Source organism: Cicer arietinum, chromosome 2, assembly GCF_000331145.2.
Source record: "Cicer arietinum cultivar CDC Frontier isolate Library 1 chromosome 2, Cicar.CDCFrontier_v2.0, whole genome shotgun sequence".
In the NCBI taxonomy this organism is placed as follows: Eukaryota; Viridiplantae; Streptophyta; class Magnoliopsida; order Fabales; family Fabaceae; genus Cicer; species Cicer arietinum.
The window spans coordinates 34,913,289-34,939,091 of NC_021161.2; the positions used below are offsets into that span (position 1 = coordinate 34,913,289).

The window sequence follows — 25,803 nt, forward strand, 5'->3', positions numbered from 1 at the left end:
AACAACAATATCATTTACATAGACAATCAAGTAAATGCACTCTTGGGTTGAGTGGTGATAAAAAAGAGAATGATCAGCTTCACTACGAATCATACCAAATTGTTGTACTATTGTGCTAAATTTGTCACGGGTCGGATTCGATAAAGGAAAAGGTGGTGGCGAATGAGCGTCTAGAATGACCTTGATATCAATAATTAGTGTTGAGACATATTCAATCGATGGTGGTTGCCGACGACAGTATGTGTGTAGAGGTTTTACAGATGGAGGATCCACATGAGTATTCTCAAGTGGGACAACGGAAGGGGCCACTAGAGGTTTCCTGGGTGGGACATACGTAATAGGCTCTAGTGGTATAAGAGAAGGTCAAAGAGACTCTGGTAGGTCCATAAGAATAGTTGTAGAAAAATGATCAGGAAGCGACTCATAGTATGTAACAGACTAAAAAAATGAGATATCAACCGATATGAGATATCGTCAAAGAGTGAAAGAATAAAAATGATAACCTTTTTGGGACCAATGATAACCAAGAAAGACACATTTTAGTGATCGGACTGAAATTTTGTCAAGGCCAGGAGTGAGATTTTGGACAAGACATCTATACCCGAAGACACGAGGAGGAAGTGAGTGAAGAGGGGTACGAGGGAAGAGGATCGAGCAAGAGAATTTGTTTATCAAGAACAGATGAACGCATGCGATTTATAAGATTACACGTCGTTAGAACATCATCGTCCAAAAAGAGATATGGTACATTACCATGAAGAAGGATATTGCTATTGGTTTCAATAAAATATCAATATTTGCATTCGACTACCCCATTTTGTTGAGGTGTATGAGAACAAGATGTTTGATTTGATGAAGAATGCTATTAGAGGTCATAAAATTTTAAAATTAATGGGACAAATAATCACGGGCATTATCACTATGCAAAGTGTGAATGGATACACCAAATTGAGTTTTAATTTCCTTATAAAATTGTTCAAAAATAGAAAATAATTCAAACCTATTTTACATTAAAAATAACCACGTACAATGGGAAAAAGTAACAAAATATCTAGACTAAAGAGTGGAAATAGTACGAGAAGGACCCCAAACATCTGAGTGAACTACAGCAAACGAGCACAAACCTCGTTTATTGGCTCAGTCAGGGAAATGACTATGAGTGTGATTCCCTAACTAACATGACTCACAATTTAAGCTAAATAATTTGGTTAGATTAGGTACTAACTATTGAAGTTTGGGAAGACTCGGATGACCTAACTGAGCATGTATAGTAAGAGGAGAATATGTAGTAGGGCACGTCGTTGATGTGTTTGACATATAATAAAGGCCATTAGACTCACATCAAACACCAATTTGTTGTCCTAATATTCTATCTTGCAAAGTACATTGCATTTAGTAAATGTGACAACACAATCACGAGAACGAGTCAATCGACTGATAGAAATTAAATTAAATGGGCATATAGACACATAAAACAAAAATCTAACTAACAAAGAAGGGATGGTTTGGACAATGTAAATCCCTTGACACTGTGTTTGGGGACAACTGGCTGAGACTATTCTAGGTAAATAACCAGAAGTTGTGAGAGAGGAGAAAAGAACCTTATTACCAGTAATGTGGTCAGATGCTCCAGAATTGAGAATCCATGGGCTAAGAGAAGGTGAGATGTAAACATGTGAAATACCACTTTGTGCGGGTGAAACAGCTGAACTCAAGTTTTGAAAATACTCTACCCCCGAAGAAAATCTTCATAAGTAGCCATAATCAATAAGCAATTACCTAAAACCAGCAACGAAACAATGGTGGAAAAGGCAAATATAAATTGCGATGAATAGTGTTGGTGTAATGAATAGTACATCGATTGATTTGCTGAAAAATAAAATAACAACAATGAAGAAAGGGGTAAATCGGGAAAAAAATTCACCGAAAGACAGTGGATCCTTGGGTAATCACAATATAGGGTTGTCTCTTAATAGACTCTAGATGTCATGTTGAACGAGAGAAAATGAGAGACATATAATGAAATCGTGTGTCTGAACTACACAACGAAGTTGGTTTTATATAGGCTCCAAGCAATAAATACAAAAATAAATATGGGAACTATTACCCCTATTTATATAATATGATGTGATATGTAATAAATACAAATATCATAAATATAATTTCAACCTAAAGTATATACCTGAATTAAAGAAAATATACTTCAAACCCAACTCAAAATTAAAATATCCATTTATAAACATAAAAATATGGCATACTTTTGAGATATATGTATATACATTAAAGAAAAGCAAAAAAAGATATATAAACATCAAATTGAAGAAAAAACAATAGAAGCACAAACTTATAGTGCTCTTGCTCTGTAACCACCCCTTGCTTGCTATTGTTTATGCTTGTTGATCCATCTTTCCTGGCCACAAGCCAAGAACACTTGTTAGAAATCATTAATTATCAATATGCATAGAAAATATTATAACAAAAAGCAAACCAATAAATATTATAACATAAATATAACATAATGTAAGACCCGTAATTTTAAAATTATACTTTATGTATTTTAGTGGATTGTGGTATTGAACTCAGGGGCTTTTTAGCCAAGTTATTAATATTTTGGAGTTTATATGATCAAAAAGATATTTTGATGCCCGATTAGAATTACTCGTCGATAAATAAATTAAATTAACTGCGGCAAATCTTTTATGAAGAATTAATGTGTTATGAGCGAAATGGTAATTTAACAAATATCTAGATATTTTTAGATATTTGTTAATTATAATATATAAATAATGAATATATAGGAAAGGAAGGGAAGGAATTGGGGAAAAAAGAAAAAGAAAGGAAAGAAATAGAAAGAAAGGAAAATAGAAGGAAGGAAAAACAGAGAAAGAAAAATATCTTCTTCCTCCTCCAGACTCGCGCGCCCATTCTTTCCCCTTTCTTCTACCTTCCATTTTTTCTTCCTTTAAGTTCAAGAAAAGAAACCCAAGGTTGGGTGGGTGATAGAACAAGGATTTCTCAACTCCACTCTTCCTCTTTGATTCGAAAACGAAGAAAAACGGTATTAGGGATTCAAACACAAACCTCCCCGTTTCACCTAGATCTAAACGTCGTTTTAAGAAGTGATAGAAGGGAAGGTTGCTCACCTCCGTGCTACGGTGCTAGTGGACCAATTTTGGAAGCAGCGTTGCAAGCGGAAAATTTACCGGATTTACTCACGGTGCCGTAATCGCACGTTAGAGCTAATGCGAAGGTAAGGGCTCCTTCAAATCTGTGATGGTGTGGAAAAGAATTTTGTTAGGGTTGAAGTGTTGATTTGGGGGAAAATGAATCTAAGGCTTTATGGGTAAAATCTTAGAGTTAGGTTTTGGTTATATTGATGAATGTTTCGTGGAAAATGAATTTAAACTCATTTATGTATGATTTTGAGTAAATGAAACTTGTGTGTTTGAGTAGTGGATTGTGTCGATTTGTGTTCGTTGTTTTTGACGTGTTCTTAATTGATATTGATGAAATTTGATATGTGTATGGTTGAATTTTGTGGAAGAATGAATTGATGTGTTTTGATGTGGGTTGAAAGTATGTTTGAGTTTGTTTTGTGTGGAATTTGAAAACCATTAAGTTAAACGAGGATTAAGAATGAGGAATCTCTTAATGTCTTGTTTACTTAATGTGTGTTTGTGAAAATCGTTTAAGTTAATTGGATATTAAGAATGGGGAATCTCTTAATGTCTGGGTTACTTAATGTTGTTTTGAAAATCGTTTAAGTTAACTGGGCGTTAAGAATGGGGAATCTCTTAATGTCTCGGTTACTTAATGTTTGTATTTTTAAAATCGTTTCAACAAATGAGTATTAAGAATGGGGAATCTCTTAATGTCTTGTTTACTGAATGTTTTGTGTGGAAATCGTTTAAGTCAAAAGTATATTAAGAATGGGGAATCTCTTAATATCTGCGTTTACTTAATGTCGTCGTGAAAATGATTTTGTGGAGAAATGAATTGTTGTGTTTTGGCGTGAATTGTGTAATAAATTTGTGAATACGTTTGAGTTCGTTCTGAGTGGAATTTGAAAACCATTAGAGTTAAACGAGTATTGAGAACGGGGAATCTCTTAATGTCTCGTTTACTTAATGTGTGTTTGTTTGTGAAAAATCGTTTTAAGTTAAATGAGTATTAAGAATGGGGAATCTCTTAACTTCTCGTTTACTTAATGTTTGTTTTGAAAGTCGTTTAAGTTAAATGAGTATTAAGAATGGGGAATCTCTTAATGTCTCGTTTACTTAATATTTGTTTTGAAAATCGTTTAAGTTAAATAAGTATTAAGAATGGGGAATCTCTTAATGTCTCGTTTACTTATGTGTGTTTTGGTAAATCGTGCTGACCCGCGATAGGTGGCACCTTGGTAAACGGTACATGCCCGTGATAGGCAGTACGTTTACGATTTACGTTTGGTAAGTTGTGTTGACCCGTGATAGGTGGCACCTCGGTAAACAGTACTGACCCGTGATGGGTGGTACGTTTACGACTTACGTTCCTTGGTGAATTGTGTTTGTCCGTGAGGGACTGCACAGGTGTTTGTCCGTGAGAGACTACGCCCTAGTGAATTGTGTTTGTCCGTGAGAGACTGCACAGGGGTTTGTCCGTGAGAGACTACGCCCTGGTTTAAGTTAAATGGGAATTAAGAATGGGGAATCTCCTAATGTCTTGTTTACTTATGTGTGTTTTGGTAAATCGTGCTGACCCGCGATAGGTGGCACCTTGGTAAACGGTACGGGCCCGTGATAGGCAGTACGTTTACGATTTACGTTGGGTAAGTTGTGTTGACCCGTGATAGGTGGCACCTCGGTAAATAGTACTGACCCGTGATAGGTGGTACGTTTACGACTTACGTTTCTTGGTAAATTGTGTTTGTCCGTGAGAGACTGCACAGGTGTTTGTCCGTGAGAGACTACACCCTGTTAAATTGTGAATTGTTGGTTCATTTTGTCTGTGTAGTATTGTGTTATAAGTGTTAAGTGTATGTTTTGGAATTTGGTGATAACATGTTTGATTGCAATACCATTTCGAAACCCATGATGTTGTAGTAATTGTGTTATAAGTGTTAAGTGTTATGTTTTGGAATTTGGTGATAGCATGTTTGATTGCAATACTATTTCGAAACTCATAATGTTGTAGCGATTGCGTTATCAGTGCTAAGTGTTAAGTTTTGGAGTTATGTATGAGTGGGATTGAATTAGTTTAAGTATTTTTGGGAGAATAAGCAGGGAAATTGATTTCCCAATCGATTGGATGAGTTGTATGGACTTTGCTATATTGGCAAAATCGATTTGCCAATCGATTTGGTGATCTGTTTCTCAAAACCATTTAAGAAATCGATTTGGAAATCGATTGGCCTTAAGTCAGGAACTCAGCAAAACTGTCAAAATCGATTTGGCAATCGATTTGGCGACACAGGAACTCAGCAAAACTGACAAAATCGATTTGGCAACACAGGAACTCAGCAAAAACTGACCAAATCGATTTGGCAATCGATTGGCTCAATAGAAATCCTTATTTTGAGTTAGATAATTGATTGCTCAATTGATTTATCAATGTTTTGGTCAGTTATGTATTACTTGATGTTTTGAGAACTTCATTTTGATTTCATTTTTAATTGGCAAGCATTACATGAGCTTTTAGCATATGAGAAATCCTTCTAAGATGCATGTTAAGTTGAAAAGGTTATTTGTGCATCTAAAAGCTTAAATGTTATGTGTTAACTGTTATTTTCGGTTGGTGACCCTTTACAACTATTGTGGAAATCTGGGCTTTGCCCTCAGAGGAGAGTCAGGATGATCCTACCGGTTCGTACCCTACAGATGGGAATGTAGATGGGAATGCTTGATTGGAGCTACGCTAGGAGGATCCCACGGGGCGCGTGGAGGTCACTCAGGGTGTTTAGTTGTTTTGTAAAATGATCAGACTAGGTTGACACAGAGGGAACAAATGTCTTTCTTTTGGGTTGCGTTTATTTTTAAACTGGAAGACTGTACTACTTTTGTTATGTAAATATTTTGAATTCATGGATTGAGAACTTTTTCCGCTGCTTGAAAATTATAATGACTTAATTACTTATCCAAAGGTGTTACCTTATTTATTTCTCTATTTTATTTTAATTTCTTTTAAAAAAAAAATACACCCTCGCTTTGAAAAATGGGGTGTTACACATAACATAAATAAAAGAATATTACCTTACAGATATGAAAACCAATAAATAAATAAAATGAAAAATAAATAAATTAGTTATATGAAATAAAATCAACAAATCTAAAAAATAACAAAAATAAATAAATTTAATAATATACTTTACCCTCTCAAATCGGAAAACTGCATAAACAAATTTGTGCAAACAAATAAAACAAAAAGCAATTTAAAGTAAGTCATATAGATAAAAAGAAGTAGATAAAAAAAGTAAATAAATATAAAAATTTTAACAACAATCTCAAACCAACAAGTTGTATCAGAAGATTTATAAGAAAGATGAAAAAAAATGAAATGAAAACAAAACCCTAATCATCCAAAAAAAAAACTAGCCAAATCAAAATCCTAATACTAGAAAGAAAAAAAAAACCAAACTCTAATAAACTCGGTAGTAGAAAAATTAGCTAAATCAAAATCATAATCATGATAAAAAGAAATAAAAACTCTAATACAAAACTAAGAACGAGTGTGAGAGAAATTATAACAAGATCAACAAATTTAAAACAAGAGATGAAAAAATGCAGTTTTTAAACATGAGATCTAAGAGTTGGTATTGCAAGATCAAAAAGTTTTGAATGAGAAATAAGATAGTAGAGAAAGAAAGGATAGTAAGTGATAACAACCTGTAATTGAAATAAGGGACATGGTTGTGTTGACCGCTATCGAGACTTGAGAGGATTAAAGTTAGTTGTTGTGACTTGTAAGAGTGTTGAGTTTTGTGTGAGTTTGATTGTGTAAATATAGAAATTAGAGTTGGGTTGGACCAAATTGAGTTTGAATTATGAATTATGAATGCAAATTATCCTTAGTTAATTATCCTTAGTTGATTAATCCAAGTTAATGAAACTAAATTTCGATTATTCAATATTTAACAGCATTCCAATATCATTTCATTAATTTTTCAAGCATTATATTGACACTAATTCAACACATGACAGAGAAACTAGTGTGTTGCAAATAATGCAAAACACAAGTACATTTACAAACATTGACAATAATTTAATAATATTATAACGTTGAAAACATTGCATATGTTACATTAAGAGCACATCATATTTCAACATATGTGTTGCAACTAATGCAAACACAAGTACAGGTACAAACACCCAAGATAAAACAATGAAAAATCCCATAAACTTAATCTTCATTCTCACCTAAAAATACTACAACATTTCTTATTTTGAATTTGCACAAATCCAAAGAAAATATCAAATACCAAAATTCATAATTAAAGCCCAGAAATCAAAACACATTAATCTAAAACCCTAAACCCATAAATTAGAGCTATAAATTTCTTCACCACAAATCCCATTAAATGAAAGGAAAAAAAAAAAACCTAGAAAAAACCAGAGATCTAAAATCTGAAACCAGAATTTAAAACCTAGAGATGTATACATACCTTATAAAGACTACACCCAAAATACCTTCTTCTAAGATTTTCGTTATTCTATGTAGTCATCAATGGAGACTCCATTTTGCATCAACATTGCCTAATTCTTATTTGCAAATTTGAGTCATTACTTGATAAAGAGTAAAATGATTCACTCAATTAATATTTTTTTTCCATATTGTAAGAAAATTTCATTCGCCACGATTATAGTTCATGAAAACATTTAGAAATCTAAAGAAATTGCAACTTTTAGGTACTTAAGGGTTATTACTTCATACCTTTGGAAGGTATTATAAACAAAAATTGAATAAATTGTATTTAATAAAAAATATAATTAATCAAATTATATTTGTGTGATCTCAATTAAAAAAATGAGTTTGTTGTTTAAACTACTTTTAATTGCTTAGCTTATATCATTTCAAAAGATAATACTTCTTATGTCTCAAAATAATTATTATATTTAACTATTTCGCATAAATTAAGAAAAGATGATAAATAAAATAAAAATAATGATAATTTATTCTATTGTTCTTATTAACCATTAGTGTATTTCAATTGAGATAAATGTAAAGTGAAGAATAATAACTTAAAAACTATACATATTGTATTAATTAGAGAATGCAATTGAAATAACATCGTTAAAGTTGCATTGGAAGCTAAAACTGACATCTTTTTTAGCCATATTGTTTTTTGTCAATTCAATTATTATAAAGTGTATTTCATTACAGAGTAATTGTTGTTTAGTCATGTGACGGGCAAGAGACCTTCAATATGATGAAGTTTAGAAATCTTTTTATTGAATCTAAAATAATAATTTAATATCTATTGTTTAATAATTTTCACCCAAGTATTTTCCAACTCACATAATAAAGTTTAACTAATAATAATGTATTTCTATTTTTCCTCTTCTCAATTAAGATATAAAGTTGGTTTAATGATTGAGATAAAGAATTAGGGAGTGAAATGATAAGAAGTTATCAAGTTCAATAACCGTCCTCAACAAAATACTCACAATACTCTCTTTAGTCCCTATTATAAACAAAATAAGATATTTCAAATGTTGATCACTATTATAACCAAAAATACTAACTATTTTTTATTCATTTGATGCTACTATTCTGAATATACCTTACTTTAATTAAAAAAAAAACATAAATTTGAATTATATTTTACATGAAATGTAGGAAATTAGTTGCACTTAATTAATTTTTACTTATTACCCGTGAATTTTTTTCTTAGATCATAATGAGTATTAATTACTAACATTGGATATTGCAAAATATATATATATATATATATATATATATATATATATTGGGCAAAAAATGGTGAAAAGATTGTGATACAAATATTGGTGAAGGAGAAAAATACTAACATAACTAATATACTAAAATTTGACTATAAAAAAAATGTGTACCGCTAACCCTACACACCTATAAGGCATAACCAAGGAAACTAACTGATGAGGACATAGAATGCATAACCAAGAAAGGAAGTCTAGAGGATATTTAAGGTCTTGGAACTCCAATGACAAGAGCAAGGTCAAACAAGGCGAATGAGGTTCTAAATAACTTGATAACCACTTTTATTTGAAGCAAGTACAACTCATGAAGAATTGAAGCCAAAGATAGCCAATTGCTTAATCCAAATGGAAGAAGTTAAGGAATGAAGATTGCATCTATGTGTTATCAAATTTTAATATTAGTTTTAATTAAAGTAATAAACTGAATTAGTAAGAAAATTTGGATCTGATTGTAAAAATTTCAATTGGGCCAAATTTAGAGAACTTGTTAGGAGTTGCCACTATAAAAGGCAAACCCCTTTTTTTAAGGCAGATTTTGAATATTATTCTCGTGAGGCTTTTGCGCTTTAGAGTTCTTGAAAAAATTCACTTTGAACTTATCAAAGTTGTTAATCCTTGTGGCGTTCTTTTTGGCTTATCAATCTCTATATTGTGGCGTCATTTTGTTCTTGGTTCCTTTGTTGGATAATAATTTTGAGTTCCTTTACATCAAACCCTAATACTCAAATTCTATCAATTTTCGTGTTCAGTAACCTGTGATCATATCTCAAGTTCTACATACTTTTATTCGGTGATTCAACAACCTAACTTGTGTTTTGGAACGTCATCTTTCACCATGTTTTGGAAGTGCCCGATTCGGAGTTTCGTAGCTTTGTTTATCCTGTTCTCCAGCAATACGCGATTTTGACTCAAATTTGTAAGTTTCTAACCTAGAACGATCCTTAAAGTGAATAACGACTAATATGATCATATCGCTAACGCTGGTCTTGTAGGTAAAATGTGTAACGTAATAATACTATTAGTGCTAGTTAGGGAATTTCGTGCATATTGAAGTTGGAGATTTTATTCATCTAAATGAGTAGTTAATAAAGCGAATAAGTTAATGTTGATATGCAACTAATGTTTAGTTGTGTATATAATATCAACAATTGACATTATTCACTTTAATTTTAAAAATGAATTGTTCACTTTAGAGAGTCGAAATCCAAAATTTGTGTCAACAAACTTGGGTTGTTGAATAATTTTATTTTTGTGAATTGATTTTAGTATAAATTAATTTTCGAGTGAAGATATTTACTTTTGTTAGAAAAATGTCAGCTTAATAATAGTATTCGTGTTGGTTAGGGTATTTGTTGCATATTGAAGTTTGGGATTTTGTCCCTCTAAAACGAGTAGTTGATAAAGTGGTAAGTTAATGTTGACATTCATGACTAATGATTAATTATGTATGTGTATATAATATTAACAATTAATTGTTTATCGATATAATTGACGTTATCACTTTATTTTCTAAAGTTAAATTGTTCATTTTAGAGAGTCAAATTCTAAAATAAATGTCAACAACCTTAGGTTGTTAAATATTTATTTTAAGGAGTTTTTTCATCTAAACTTAATATGTATGAATTAAAATATGAAATTTACATTTTGAGAAAAACAAAAATGTGATTGAAAGGGAATATTCTACTAATTTTTTGTTTTACTAGAACACTCCATTAAAGATAATCATACATATTCTCTAATATAATAAAGATTAGTCATTAATAAATGTGAAGGTTATTTTGCACCCATAACACAATTAAAAGAGGAAATGTTTTATATTGTAAAATGAATTGGGATCTCACACCCAAAATTTGACTTAAAGATGAAGGTGTTCAAACACATAAACCTAACTGACTACAAGAAATCTTATCAATGTGGGACTCACATACAACTTCAATACCCACCCTCATGTTTAGTGTAGATTATGGGTCCAATTTCCACGTTAACATTCTTTTATACTTACCCTACAAAAAAGAAAGCAATCTTCAACAAATAAAAAGTGAGTAATTAATAGGAGTTCCACTACATACATGAACATCGTGTCAATCACCTTGACTTTGAGCTTTATCAATCAAAGTTGACCCTTACACATAAATAATAAACAAGTATGGGACAAATGGTGACCTTTCTGAAGACACATGTCGAGTATGATAGGTCATTCGCCCTTGTGGTTCACCGACACATAGCAACTAACTAACTCCACACACATGCTCATCATAACTGCCTGAATGAATCTCTAATCAAACCTATCATACACTATGTGTTAAATGTAATTCAAATTGATTTGTAATTAGTTAATTACAATATAGTTAGAAGTTAGTTAGAGTATGGTTAGAAGTTGATTAAATTTGTTGTAACTGAATTAGCTAAAACTGCTTCTATAAAAGCCTTCAAAACCAAGAACAATCTGGTATGCTAAACTAGATCATTCTTCAAACTGTCAAGATTGATAATCAATCTTCGTTTTTTTTACTTTTAGTTTTCCTTCTCTTTTCTTCTCAATTTCAATTCCTCTCAAATATACAACCGGTTCCAATAATTGGCATCAAGAGCTTGAGTTCTAAACCTTGGGAAACACGAGTGCAAGTGTGAGGGGAAATCAAAATTGGGAAACACACAGTGTGAGTGAAAGAAGACATGAATGGATGAGGATTTCCATCGAATTTGCCAATTCTGGATGGGAAGAACTGGGAGAGGTGGTCTGCATCAATGAAATCGTTGTTGGGAGCTCAAAAAGTGTTTGAGATTGTTCAAGATGGCAATGAACAACTTGCAGTGAATCTTATAGAAAAGACAACAAATAGCTTTCAAAGATTGCAAGAAAAGAGATTGCAAGAAAAGAGATTGCAAGGCAGTGTTTTACATTCAATAAAGTATAGATTCAAACAACTTTGAGAGGATCTCAAAGGCATCTACATCAAAGCAGGCATGGGAGATCTTGGTCAAGTACTATACAGGTGGGGAAAATGCCAAGAAACTGAAGATCAAAATTCTAAGAAGGCAATACGAATTATTGCAAATGGAAGAAGATGAAGTTGTGGCAGATTACTTCAATCGTGTGCAGGTTGTTGTTAATCAGATGAGAACAAATGGTGAATCATTAACTGAAGTGGTGATTATTGAAAAGATCCTTAGAACATTAACACAAAGGTACGATTACATAGTGGGGGCAATTGAAGAATCAAAGGATCTTAATAAGATGAAGGTGGAGGATTTGCAAGACTCTCTTGAAGCTCATGAACTGAGAGTAAGAGAAAGGTGTGCAGCAACCTCAACATCTCAAGTACAGGCCCTGCAAGCCCAAGTTAGCAAGAAGACCAACCAAAGTGATAAAAATAACAAGAATTCGAGTGGCAAGAAAACATTCAACAAGAAAGGAATCCAATGCTACAATTATCAAAAATTGGGGAATTTTGCAAATGAACGCAGATCCAAGAAGGTTCAAAGAGAGGATGATGAAGCACAAATGGCAGCTGAGGATTCAGACTCAGATGAGGTGTTGTTGATGGCTACAACAAAATCAGATGATGACTGCCTAGAGCAGTGGTACCTTGACATGGGTTGTTCAAATACACGAATGGCCAAAAAGAGTGGTTTGTAAGCATTGATGAGAAGGTGAAAAGCGAGATCAGATTTGCAGAAGGATTAGGAAAAGTTTTGATTCAAAGGAGAGATGGTAAACAATTATTCATATGTGATGTGTTGTATGTGCCAAACATGAAGAACAATCTGCTAAGCCTTGGACAGCTGCTTGAAAAGGGGTATTCTATGAAGATAGAGCAGGGTGAAATGAGATTGTTTGATGATTCAAGAAGACTGATCTTAAAGGCACCACTATCTAAAAATAGAACCTTCAATATTGATATTTAGATCAATGAGAGCAAGTGTATAGTTGCTGAAGTCATGAATGAAGATTGGTTGTGGCATCAGAGGTTTGGACATTTAAATTTCAAAAACCTTCAAATGTTGCATAATAAGAAAATGATGCAAGGAATTCCAAAAATTAAAATGCCAAAGGAGTTGTGTGAAGAATGTTTTCAGGCCAAACAACACAGAAACTCATTCAAGGCTGAAGTGCCAACTCGATCTTCAAAAATGATGGAGATAATCTACGCTGATGTTTGTGGTCCTTTTGAAGAAGTGTCAATAGGAGGTAATCATTACTTTGTATCATTTATTGATGATTTTACAAGGAAATTTTGGGTATATCTAATCAATAGAAAGAATGAAGTGTTTGAAATACTTAAAAATTTCAAGATAATGGCTGAAAAACAAAGTGGCTTTAGTATAAAAATCATCAGAACATATGGAGAATGAGAATATAATTCTCATGAATTCCATGGTTTTTGTAAAAAGAATGGATATTGCATTAAGTAACTGCACCATACACTCCCCAACATAATGGCACGGCTGAAAGGAGAAACTGAACTATAGTGAACATGGCTAGGATTATGTTAAAAGGGAAGAAAGTGTCTCATAGATTTGGGGGGGGGGGGGGGGGGGGGAATCACTCACCAAGGAATATATTTTGAATAGGTGTCCAACCAAGAGATTGGACACAAGGACACCTGAAGAAGCTTGGACTGGAAGAAAGCCAAATGTGAATCATCTAAGGGTGTTTGGTTCTCTATGCTTCAGGCATGTGCCAGTTCAAAACAGAAAGAAGAAAAAAAAAACTTGATGATAGAGCAGAACAAATGGTGCTGATGTGATATGATGCCATTGGAGCTTACAAGCTATATGATCCAGACAAGAACAAGTTGGTGATAAGCAGAGATATACTAACGGATGAATCAATAGGATGGGACTGGAAAATGATTGAAGCCAACTCGAGCAGCCCAGACATACCAGTTAGTTCCATCAGTCCAGCCAGTAGTAGAGAAATAGTGGGACTTGATGAAGGTTAGCATGTAGGAACAACAAGTTAGCAAGTTTTTGAGCCTATGAGAAGGTCTGAAAGAGCTAGGCAGTCTTCAGTCAGATTGCAACCATATGCGGTGACATCTGACTCAGCCATCAATGCAGATGGAGAATTAACACATTTTGCTTTCTTGGCTGAATCAGTACCAATAAGTGATGAAGAAGACTTGAGTGATCCTGGATGGAGAGCATCAATGGATAAGGAGCTCAAAGCCATAGAGAAGAACAAGACATGGGAGCTAACGAATCTGGCAATGAACAAGAGACCAATTGATGTGAAATGGGTCTATAAACTGAAATTGAAACCTGATGAGCAGATTTCCAGATACAAGGCCAGACTTGTAACAAAGGAATTTTTGCAAAAACATGGGTTGGACTATGATGAGGTATTTGTCCCAGTAGCTAGAATTGAAACAGTAAGGATGATAGTCTCAATTGCTAGCTACAAAGGCTGGTCTATGCATCAATTGGATGTTAAATCAGCCTTCCTCAATGGATCATTGGAGGAAGAAGTGTATGTGAAGCAGCCATCATGATATGAAGTAATAGGAAAGGAAGACAATGTATATAAGCTGAAGAAAGCATTATATGGTCTAAAGCAAGCTCCTAGAGTCTGGAACAAGAGGATTGACAAATTCCTCCTAGAGCAGCAATTTGAAAAATGTGCTAATGAGCATGGAGTGTATGTTAAGAAAAGAGCAGCACCACCTGCACTGCTGATATGCCTATATGTAGATGATTTACTGTTGACTGGCAGCAATGAAGCAGAGATTCATCAATTCAAAATCCGAATGGAGAAGGAATTTGAGATGACTGGTCTAGGCATGTTATCATATTTCCTTGGTATTGAGTTTGTAATCAAAGAAATTGGAACTTTTATGCATCAAAAGAAGTATGCTAATGATGTACTAAGGAGATTCAAGATGCAAGACTGCAATGGGGCTGATACTCCATCAGAAGCAGGCCTGGTCCTATCAAAAGAAGGCAATGATGAGATGGTTGACTCCACAACATTCAAGCAATTGATAGGATCATTAAGATATTTGTGCAACACACGACCAAACATAGCTCATAGTGTTGAGTTGGTTAGTAGGTACATGGAAAAGCCTAGAACATCTCACTATTTGGCAGCTAAAAGAATTTTGAGGTACATCAAGGTAACAAGTGAGTTGGGATTGCACTATGCTAAGAAACAGGTTGGAGTTGAAGCTAATTTGATTGGATTCACTGATACAGATTGGTGTGGAGATAAAGAAGATAGAAAAAGCACCTTTTGCTATGTTTTCATGATAAATGAGTCACCAATCTCATGGTGTTCAAGGAAGCAAAACATAGTCACATTGTCTACTTGTGAAGCTGAATATGTGGCTACATCCATGGGAGCATGCCAAGCTGTGTGGCTGGCAGAACTGGGACTGAGAAGTAATAATGCAGTGAAGATGAAGATAGACAATAAATCAGCTATAGACCTAGCAAGACATCCAAGTGTCCATGGAAGGAGCAAGCACATAGAAGCAAGATTTCATTTCCTAAGGGATCAAGTAATGAAGGACGGGATAAGGCTGGAACATTGCAATACAAATGATCAAAAGATTGATATTTTAACAAAAAACTTGAAGAGGGTGAAGTTTCAAGAGATGAAGATCAAACTTGGATTAACATTAAATTGAATCACTTTGAATTAGGGAGCATGTTAAATGTAATTCAAATTGATTTGTAATTAGTTAGTTAGAAGTTAGTTAGAGTATGGTTAGAAATTGGTTAAATTTGTTGTAACTAAATCAGGTAAAACTGCTTCTATAAAAGTCTTCAAAACCAAGAACAATCTGGTATGCTAAACTAGATCAATCTCCAGACTGTCAAGATTGATAATCAATCTTCGTTTTTCTGACTTTCAGTTTTCCTTCTCTTTTCTTCTCAATTGTAATCCCTCTCAAATATACAACATGTTCCAACACTATGCTCATATGAACATCAATTGTCACCTCTTCTACGCGACCTAAAGTCTTATTTCAAATAAGGGAGGATCTCAAAAAACAATCATCTCATTATTTAGGATAGAATATCTTGGATCGTAATGACCATGCCTACAAGAAAATAAATCCTAGAATTTGCACCGGATCTTGAATTATAGGTCAATCCATGTTGACAAGCCTTGAAATACAATTCTTTTTTTTTTTTTTATAAGAGGCAGAAACATGTACGAACTGAGTATTCGGATCATTGACACCAAAACACCTCCTCCAAAGTAACTTTATTCCTTTTTGTCTGTCCTACACCTTAGTGATTTCAAAGTCCAACATATATTTATCAATTAATTGATATTTAATAACAATATATTATAATTTCTATTAATAATAATTTTTAATAATTAATTATTATCAATTCATAATTGCTTAATTAAATATTATTCTAAAAAAGAGTTTATGTTCCTCATCAACTTTATGATTGAGAAGATAATTTAATTAATGTCAACTCAAGTAAATAGTTGTCGATGATCAACCACTTATTAAAGTAATCCTACCGATAAATGGTCCTCTTTAAAATTTATGAAAATACCGTCTTGTTTAAGACCCATGAAGTTCCCTTCTCATCACGTCAAAAGTGGGCAATGGCCCAATTATACTAATTGTCATTTCATATGTGGTCACCAAGCCCACCTCTAGTCTCAGGGTCGGTGTAGAAATTATGTTTAAGAAACCAATAAAAAAATATTTAAATTTTAAATATGGATTTAATAGTTACACATAGTTGGTGTATAGCGTTTTTACATTACCATTTTTAGATAATCAAATGTATTTTATTATAATTATTTTTAAAAGTTATACTTATGAATAAGTGTAATATGTTGACAATGTAAATTTTTTTACATCAATAATACATAGCAATTAAACTCTTAAAATATAAATATATTTTATGAATTAAAAAGTGAAATTTCTATAAGAGAATATATAAATATTCCTTATAAAAAATGAGAGGATGTATGTTCAAAATGTCTATAGAAGTCGCTAATGTAAATCCAGCATTTCAGAAATAGTATGCATGTTAGCAATTGGCAACAAAAAAAAATCTAAGTATGTAATTTTCTATTGTAATTTTATTTAGTTGTATCTTCTAATTAACACAATGTTCTAAGTTATTATTATTCACTTTATATTTATGTTATTAATAAATATATGAATTTTGATAAGATTAATAATTTAGTAAACTTATTATATTTCTTTCATTTATATATATTTTTTAATTTGTAAGAAACAATCTGTCGTGACCTTTACAATTAAACAAAAATATTGAATTGAAAATAATGCATGTAGTATTAATTAGATGATATAATTAGAAAAAAATAATTAATAATATTTCATTATAAAAAAGATGAGGAACCATTTAATTAGGATGAAATAGAAGTTGATATGACGAGACCGAAGTTTGGGTTATAATAAACGATGGAAATGAACAATACGAAATGTACAATACAACATGCAGAGAAACACACACAACAAAATAGAAGGCTTTCATTGTTCCTTTATTCTATAGGTTAGATTTGACTCAATGTGTTACTATAAGTATTGTTATTACTACTCTTTCGTTTGTTGTATAGTTAATGGAGATGAACGACTAGACAATTATGTAAGAAAAAAATTAGAAGAGGCACGATTGACGCAAGAGGTTGCACTAGTAATTGCAAAAAAAAGAGAAAGCAAGAAGTAAGACAACCATAGAATTCAAGAAGTAAGACTAAAAATGGGTATGGAATGCGGATTTTGATCTTAGTTACTAATTAGAGAGGTTGATGTTTAAATAATTGACTTTGAGAATTATTGAACATTTTTAGATCTGGAAAATTGCAAAAAAAAAAAAACCAGGAGTAATAGAATATATTTTGGATTTTTAAAAGAAAAAATATGAATGAAGAGCTAAATTTTTTTAGGTGATTTAATAAATAAAAAATAGGTGAGGCAGCAACTCTACTTTTCTGTTCGTTTAAATTGAAGACTTTATTTTGATAAAATTTTAGAAAGTAATTTGGGAACAACATAGATTAGTATCGGTAGTTTTATGTCAAAGGAGAGAATCGAATTATAAATCTCTTTTATTACTTTATTCTTTAATTTTTTTCATCATAATTACCAAATCAACCTTATATTTTATGAGACAACTTCAATTGAAAACTAAACATAAGCATTGATGTCCAACAACACAAGGAGCAATTAAGCATATGTGAGACTAAGTTTAAAATTATAATTTAATAACGAAAAAAAAAATTTCAAATGTACAACACATAAAGATATTACTTCTAAAGTTGTGCTCGCGGTTGTTTTATAAAGTTGATCAAAGGTAAATTTTTCAGTAAGCTCATTTTACTATAAACAATCATGTAATATTTGAGAAAATCATCTTCCATCTTATTGCGTAGCCATGGTTATATAAATTTCATTGCTGAAAATACATGTTATGTGGTTGTTGATGACACCTTAATGAATAGGAATTTGATTTACCAGTCTCAACTATATGAAAAGTGACATCCTTAAATACATCAAACTTATAGTATTGCAATTTACATTCAAATGCTACTATTAAAACTAAAACATTAAAAATAAGTTTTGAAATTCTTCCACTCCACTATAATATATATAATATACATCCTATTCACTAAATTCAACATCACGAAGATGCAACTTCAATAGAATAATTGTGTTTGAAGTTCAAATAGTTGGAATCATAATTGAGTTTGTTTATATGTTGCAGCATCATAATATGGGAAAGAAGAAATGAATTCAAATATAAAATGAATGTAAAGAAAATAACTTTTGTTTTGATCGATGTATGTGAATTCAGATAAAGAATTCGATTAATGATATCAACGATAGAACTTTGAGAATTGAGAATGTCGCTTAAAAATAATAAAACAAATTAAATTTTTAAGTAAAAACTTATTTTTTATATTTTATTTGGTTAATAAGTGTTTAAAATCTAATATATTAAATAAAGAAAGTTGATATATAAAATATTATATAAAATTCACAAAAAAAGTAATATAGACAAAATTCTTTACTAAGATGCTAGTTTTAAAATAAATTCTAAAAATTTGGGGTCCATGGCCTACTACGGTCCCGTCGGTCTCCTTCTAGCTCAGTCCTTTAACTACTACTGCAAAAATGGTAAAACAAAAATAAAAATATTGAGTCTATAAATTGGGTTAAATTCAGTGTCTCCTCATAAAACAAAGTTATAATTCTATTATTATGTTAAGTCTGGACATGGAAAATGAAAACAAGAACATGGAGAGAAAACCAAGATTTTTGTGCCTTCATGGGTTTAGAACAAGCGCAGAGATAATGAAAACACAGATGCACAAATGGCCACAAAGTGTTTTAGACAAACTCGATCTTGTTTTTCTCGATGCCCCTTTTCCTTGCAAAGGCAAATCTCTTGTTGAAGGAATTTTCGATCCTCCTTATTACGAGTGGTTCCAATTCAACGAGGTTTTTTTTTTTTTCTACCCTCCTTAATTTGGGTATATATGTGAGAGTAGTGCTAACACCATCTTTTTTAATTTGAAATATATTTTTAAATTATTGGACTCATATGTATTTTATTTAATAAAGGAGTCGAGGTTAAAAAGAGAAAATAGAAAGCGTTGTTAGCACTACTCGTGTAATTATGAAAATTCATCTATTGTCTCTTTTAAGTTTTAACATGTTTTTGTTGCTGTTTTTAAATGGTATACAACAGGAAACTACAGAGTACTACAACTTCGATGAGTGTTTGCAATATATTGAGGATTTCATGATCAAACATGGACCCTTTGATGGTCTTCTTGGATTCTCACAGGTTATGATCTTCTAGAAATACTTATTTAAGCACAATCCTAATTTATAAACGATTTTGCATAGTCAATGAATCATAACTTATTATATTGATGATTTTATATGTATTTATAGTAAAAAATAAACATACTTTCTAATTTAATTTTTTTAAAGTGATGAATGTTTATTCCTAAAAAAAATAATAGATGTTTAAAATTTAAACATATGATTTGTATAAAAAAAAATATAGGTAAAATATATTATGTAGCCATTTAAGTTATACAAAAATACCAAATTGAGCTTTTAATTTTATTTGTATTAAGTTAGTTTTTTATGATTGTAAAAGTTATAATATTGAACTATTTTTAGTCATAACATCATTTCAATTATATTTAGTTAGAGATTTTAAAATGGTACTATGAGTTTTATTATCAATCATATAAAAAGTAATATAATAAATTTCTATGCGATTTCATGACATAGATTGAGAGAATTTTGTACTTAATTTCAAGAACACTAAAACTTATCTAACTCGAATTCTTTTTTGTTTAATTATTTTTCTAAAATTTGATTGAGAGTTAATTGCAAAATTAGGAGAATTTTAAATTTTAATTTTGCTAGTTTGAAATTATGATCATTGGTGTAAATATTTACAAACATAAAATGTCAAACTTGCCATTAAAATAACGATAAAAGTCTAACTTATTACAAAAAGGACTAATATGTTATTTTCATGTAACTTAAAGGATCACGTGATGTATTTCACACAAAAAAAAAATCACAAACCCAAAAATTCAAACGAATGAATTTTTAATAACTGTCGAATTAATAAGAATAGTTAATAGAATTTTTTTTTGAAGAATTGAAATATTGGTTCAGCTGATAAATACTGATATTGTTATATTAGATATTTTGTTCTAGGTTCGAACTCAGCTATCACGATTGTGTATGAGTTTATGATGACATTTATCATCTCTTCTACGTACCAAAAAAAAATTTTGAAGAATAATTGATGTTATGCTCCCTCTATCTCACAATTAATTTTGTTTTATTCATTTAACACATATTAAGAAATAATATAAATAAGTGCGAGAATAATCATTTCATTATATTTATTTTGATTTAATTATAATTTTAGTCCCTCCATTATTACCAATTTACATAATTGATCTCCTTATTTTAAGAGTCGATAATTTTTGTCTCTCTCAGATTTTTAAACTAAACAATGACGATTTGACATATTTTAAATGACGTGTATGAGATACAATTATATGATATAGAACTATTTAAATGCATTAACTATTTATATACTATTAATTAAATTAAAAATATGAAAAATTTCCAAAATTGAAATATAAATTTTACGGCATTTTATTTTAAACATCTTATGTCATCATTTTTTAATTAAAAAAAAAATCTGACGAGTGATCAAAACTATCGACTTTTAAATCATGATGATCAATTTCGTAAATCAGTAAAAATAGAGAAATTAAAATTACAATTAAACTAATTATTTTTATTAACAATTGATTTGTTTAACATTATCATAAATACAAACTAAAATATTATACTTTAAAAATAATGTATATAAAATTAATTAAAAAGTATAATTATAAAATAATTAATATTATATTTAAAACTATAAAATTATATTCAATTTTGAGACAACTACGTTTTTTTTAAGTGTTACACAATGACTGAGAGGGAAGAAGTATATCATACTAGTATATACTCCTTTAGTTTTATAATCTTTTTGTATGTTAAAGAAAGATAATTCGTTAACCAAAATTTTCCAAGTAGTCAACTTTTCATCTTCTTAATACCATAAATTCAGATATTTAAGTTGCAAGATTTTTCTACTTATTTTATTCATCTCACGTGATTCTCACTATGACGTGTAGTGGCTGCACTCATTTGATTTATCCAACCATCACCAAAAATCCACGTCATCTTTCTTTTAAAATAAAAATAAAAAATATCGTCGTTACTCCTTCGTCGGAGCACTCATGTTTTTCAAAGCCACAAAAATATGTACCAGTTATAAATAAAAGTAGATTAAAAATGGGTGTATTTAATTTAAAATTTAATTAAATATTAATTTAATTTATTCAACTTTTGTATATAAATAACTCAAAGGAAATACATAGTGTATATTTCATTTGATTTTTAATTGCTGTAAGAATCTCTGATAAAGTATTTATCTTGAATTTGACAAAATAGGGGTCAGTGTTAGCAGCTGCTCTGCCAGGTCTTCAGGAGAAGGTAAGCAGAAAATTATAAATTTTCGTTCACTTTGAATTCTTTCTTCATTTTTCTCATAGAACTTTGAGTTTGATTGGAAATTCTTTACTGCACTTGCCAAACAATTAATTTGCTCTTGCTAAATAAATAGACTTATTATCTTTTTAGTTTGAATGAATAGATTCTATTATCCTATATATTCTACTATTGTTTAAACTAAAATTTATACAATCTCATCTAAAATAAACATTGTCCCAACAAAAATGAAATATATCAATTTTATTATTGATTGAAAAAAATATTAAAAAAAATCAATTACAATAATTCAAGAAATGATTTTCCATTCTAATACATTTCAAAAAAATAAATTAAACAATAATATATTAATATTACAAAATATTGTTATCGACTATAAATATGCCTCATCTTAAATTCGTCTTAGGTGATAATATGTGTTGAGTTGTCCTTGTTAATTACTTAAACAAAATCAATTGGATAGTAAAAATTTTATTTTATTTTTCTAAAATAAAAGATAGTATAGTTATTTTTTGGGTTAAAGAAGTTTTTAGTCTCTATAAAATTTCATAAATTTTATTTTTAGTTTTTATAAATTTTTTTATTAACTTTTAGTTCTTTTAAAACATTTTATTTATATTTTTTTTCTTTAATTTTAAATCAACTATTGTGTATTTTTTTGAATTTTAAATAATTTTTTTAATTAATGTTTGGAACATATATAACTATTACTTTAGAAAAAAAAATTAACAAATGATAAATTAAATATGAATCATTAATTTTTTTTTAAATTATATTTAATTTATCGCTCGTTAAAAAAATTTAAATTATTGTAAGAATTTTTTTTATAATATTTTACATTAGTCCTATATACAATAGGATAGATAATTGTTAGATTAAAATTAGAGACTAAAAATTAAAATTAAAATTTTTTAAGTAACTAAAAGTTAAGGGAATTTTTTATAATAACTAAAAATAAAATTGTGAGATTTTATAAGGACTAAAATTTTAAATAATTCTTATTTTTATATTTTTTTTTACATGATGACATTAATATTAAGGATGTCAATGGAGGACATGAGAACGCAAAACGCTTTCCTGCTCCTTGTCCCCTCCCCTCGTCATAATCCTTGTCCCCATCCCAAACTTTCTTCAGAGTGATTTTCTCACTCATCACCTTTTTTGCAAGAAAAAAATTCAAAGTGTAAACTGACATCCAAAATTAATATATTTTTTTGTAATAAATATTTAAGATGAGTAAATGACGTTGCAATTTATAATAAAAAACTTTAAAATTAAATAAATATTTACAAAATTATTAACATTTGTCATTATCTAATAATATGATATGACTTACAAATTCAAAATATATCTTTTTATTATTGTACTAAATAGTTTAAGTTAACATGTATATATAAGACACGAGAAGATTGGTGAAATTGTTATTGTGCATTTTCTGTTCAGAAATTAAACTAAGTCATTTTTATGTATATGTGTAGGGCATAGCATTGACGAAGGTTCCAAAAGTGAAATTCGTTATAATTATAGCAGGGATCAAGTCAAGGTCACCTCTACTGGCAGAGAAAGCATATTTTCCCCCAATTAGTTGTCCTTCTCTTCATTTTTTAGGTAGCTTTCATCTCTTTTCAGTTTACAATGCATTTAGATAAATATTTTAATTAAGTGATTATTTAATCAATAATTCCATATACTTATAATCTTTATAAAATATTTCTTTTTTGACAAATTTAATGTCTACAAAAAATTATTAAATGATCCGATGATTTTGAAATAATAAATAAAAATTAAAGTGGTAAAATGATTATAGATTCTACTCATCCTTTAATAGAAATTAACAATTAATATTAATTATACTATAAAAAATTTAATCTTTACAAATAATTTAATCTAATGTCAATTTCTCTCCGGTCACAAACTTGGAGAGATTTTTCATTGATGTCACTTACTAGAAATTAAACATAAATAAAAATATTTATTTAATACATTATTTTAAGAGATTATTATACTTCAATTAAAAATAGTATTTAAATTCAAAACCGACATCTAGACCATCACAAATTAACCATTAAGGAAAGTTCTACCAACAACACCCAGTTATCCTACCCCATCTCCATTTCTAATTAAATTACCCAAATACCCACGCCCTTTTCCAATGTTATTTATCACTCCATGAAATGTGTAAGAACCTTGATAAATAAGTAATTTGATTTGGTTTGATTTTTTTTCTTTATCTATATATTGAAAATAAAAAAATAAAAACTTAAAAAAAAGAAAGTTGAGAGAATATAAAAAAGAATATAATTTCATTGTGATGAAACACTTACATATACCTTCATCTTTGTAATTTATAGTTATTTTTTTAGATGATAATATGACATAAATCATATGAAAATTTAGTGTCATTTAACGTAAAAATCCCACTTAACATGCGATGTCATATAAATCATCTAAATTTATTATCGTCTAAAATATTTTAAGTGCATGGAATATTAACACCCAAAAGCAATGGAATTTGAGAGTGGAATATAAAACATTATTTCAAAGAACTAAAATGAAAATCTGACCGCATATTATAGACCACAGAATCATTTATAACCCTAAATTTATTATATCACTTATACAATATTGATGTACAACTATTTATAATATATGATCTTTACCCCTATTAATAAAAAATTTATAGATTTATCTCTATCTCCGTCCTGTTTTCTTAGCCTATTTTCCCCCAGCATGTAGCCTCCTTATCACCTTGGAGCACTGTTTTTTTTTCCCGAAAACTAATGTACTTTAGGGAAAGGTAAATTTTGGAATGAATACAAACTTCGTGCTTCGTTAAATAGTTTATTGGAACATTATATTTTGTATTCATTCTAAAAATTATATATTAAAAAGAATGTTAGTATAAAAATATTAAAAGAAGAATGTAATTAAAAAAGTGTCACGAGGTGGGGATGAATGTATTAAAATTGTGTGCTTCTTTTTAGCCCTTTTATGTCTGTTACAAATTACAATATATATGATATGACAATAGATTATATTTGATTACAAAAAGGTTTTCGTGTTTGTAATTTTTAAAATTGATGTTTACTGCAGGTGAGAAAGATTTTTTAAAGCATTTTGGAAAACAACTATTAGAATATTTTGTTGAACCTGTGGCAATTTATCATTCAAAAGGACACACGGTACCAAGATTAGGTGCGTTAATAACTATTTACATATAGTTTGGAAATTTCTTTAAAAAATGATCAACTAACTAATAATTTTATTTTTTATTTTTCAGATGATAAAAGCTTGAATACCGTGATGAATTTCATTGAAAAAATTCAAAAAGATATATCTGAAAATAATGAATAAGTTCAGGCGAGGAGCTTATACTTCAAATCATTTTTAAAGTAATATTTCATTTTAGCAAAAGTGAATAATTTTGATGTACTTGTAATTCTCACTAGGCCGTGTAGGTGGTAAGGCTACTTGTCACTCACATTAGGCCCTTAAAGAATCAAAGTGCAATGCTAATTAATTTTTGAACAAATAAAATCACATAATCAATTTCTATGACATCATCAATTTCTATGATTATTTGACGAGAATTTCAATTGTATATAAATCAATTCAATTATGTATTAAATTTAGTTGTTAAATTAATAGTTAAATGTATTTAAAAAAATATTTTTGATCATTTATATAATTATAATAATTAAATAGTATTTATAAAAAATATTAACAAAATGAAATTTAACTTTTCTCTTAATTTTTATTATTCGTAATAATAAATATTAAATATTTTTATATAAAAAATTAGTGTAATGTTTATAAATAAAAAAATAATA

At 29.8% G+C, this 25,803-nt stretch overlaps 2 protein-coding genes across 2 annotated transcripts; both read left to right on the top strand.

Annotated features, from left to right (window-relative positions):
• Positions 1-1,614: 1,614 nt before the first annotated feature.
• On the top strand, positions 1,615-12,570 carry LOC101494329 (uncharacterized). The gene is made up of 2 exons (XM_004490361.1): positions 1,615-1,660; positions 11,849-12,570. The coding sequence occupies exons 1-2, from the start codon at positions 1,615-1,617 to the stop codon at positions 12,568-12,570; spliced, it is 768 nt and encodes a 255-aa protein (XP_004490418.1).
• A 6,526-nt stretch (positions 12,571-19,096) lies between these two features.
• Positions 19,097-25,531, top strand: LOC101490446 (uncharacterized). The gene is made up of 6 exons (XM_004490354.4): positions 19,097-19,372; positions 19,623-19,721; positions 21,917-21,958; positions 23,452-23,581; positions 25,067-25,168; positions 25,254-25,531. Exons 1-6 carry the CDS (start codon positions 19,133-19,135, stop codon positions 25,325-25,327), a joined length of 687 nt encoding a protein of 228 aa, XP_004490411.2. The 5' UTR covers positions 19,097-19,132; the 3' UTR covers positions 25,328-25,531.
• Positions 25,532-25,803: the final 272 nt, after the last annotated feature.

What these genes read in the sequence shown, in the direction of transcription:
- LOC101494329 (XM_004490361.1), top strand. Translation starts at nt 1,615, where the DNA reads ATGTGGTCAGATGCTCCAGAATTGAGAATCCATGGGCTAAGAGAAG. An exon ending in AATCCATGGGCTAAGAGAAG is followed by an intron (nt 1,661 to 11,848) that starts GTGAGATGTAAA and finishes AATAAAGTATAG; the next exon opens with ATTCAAACAACTTTGAGAGG.
- LOC101490446 (XM_004490354.4), top strand. Translation starts at nt 19,133, where the DNA reads ATGTTAAGTCTGGACATGGAAAATGAAAACAAGAACATGGAGAGAAAA. An exon ending in AGTGGTTCCAATTCAACGAG is followed by an intron (nt 19,373 to 19,622) that starts GTTTTTTTTTTT and finishes GGTATACAACAG; the next exon opens with GAAACTACAGAGTACTACAA. An exon ending in ACACACGGTACCAAGATTAG is followed by an intron (nt 25,169 to 25,253) that starts GTGCGTTAATAA and finishes TTTATTTTTCAG; the next exon opens with ATGATAAAAGCTTGAATACC.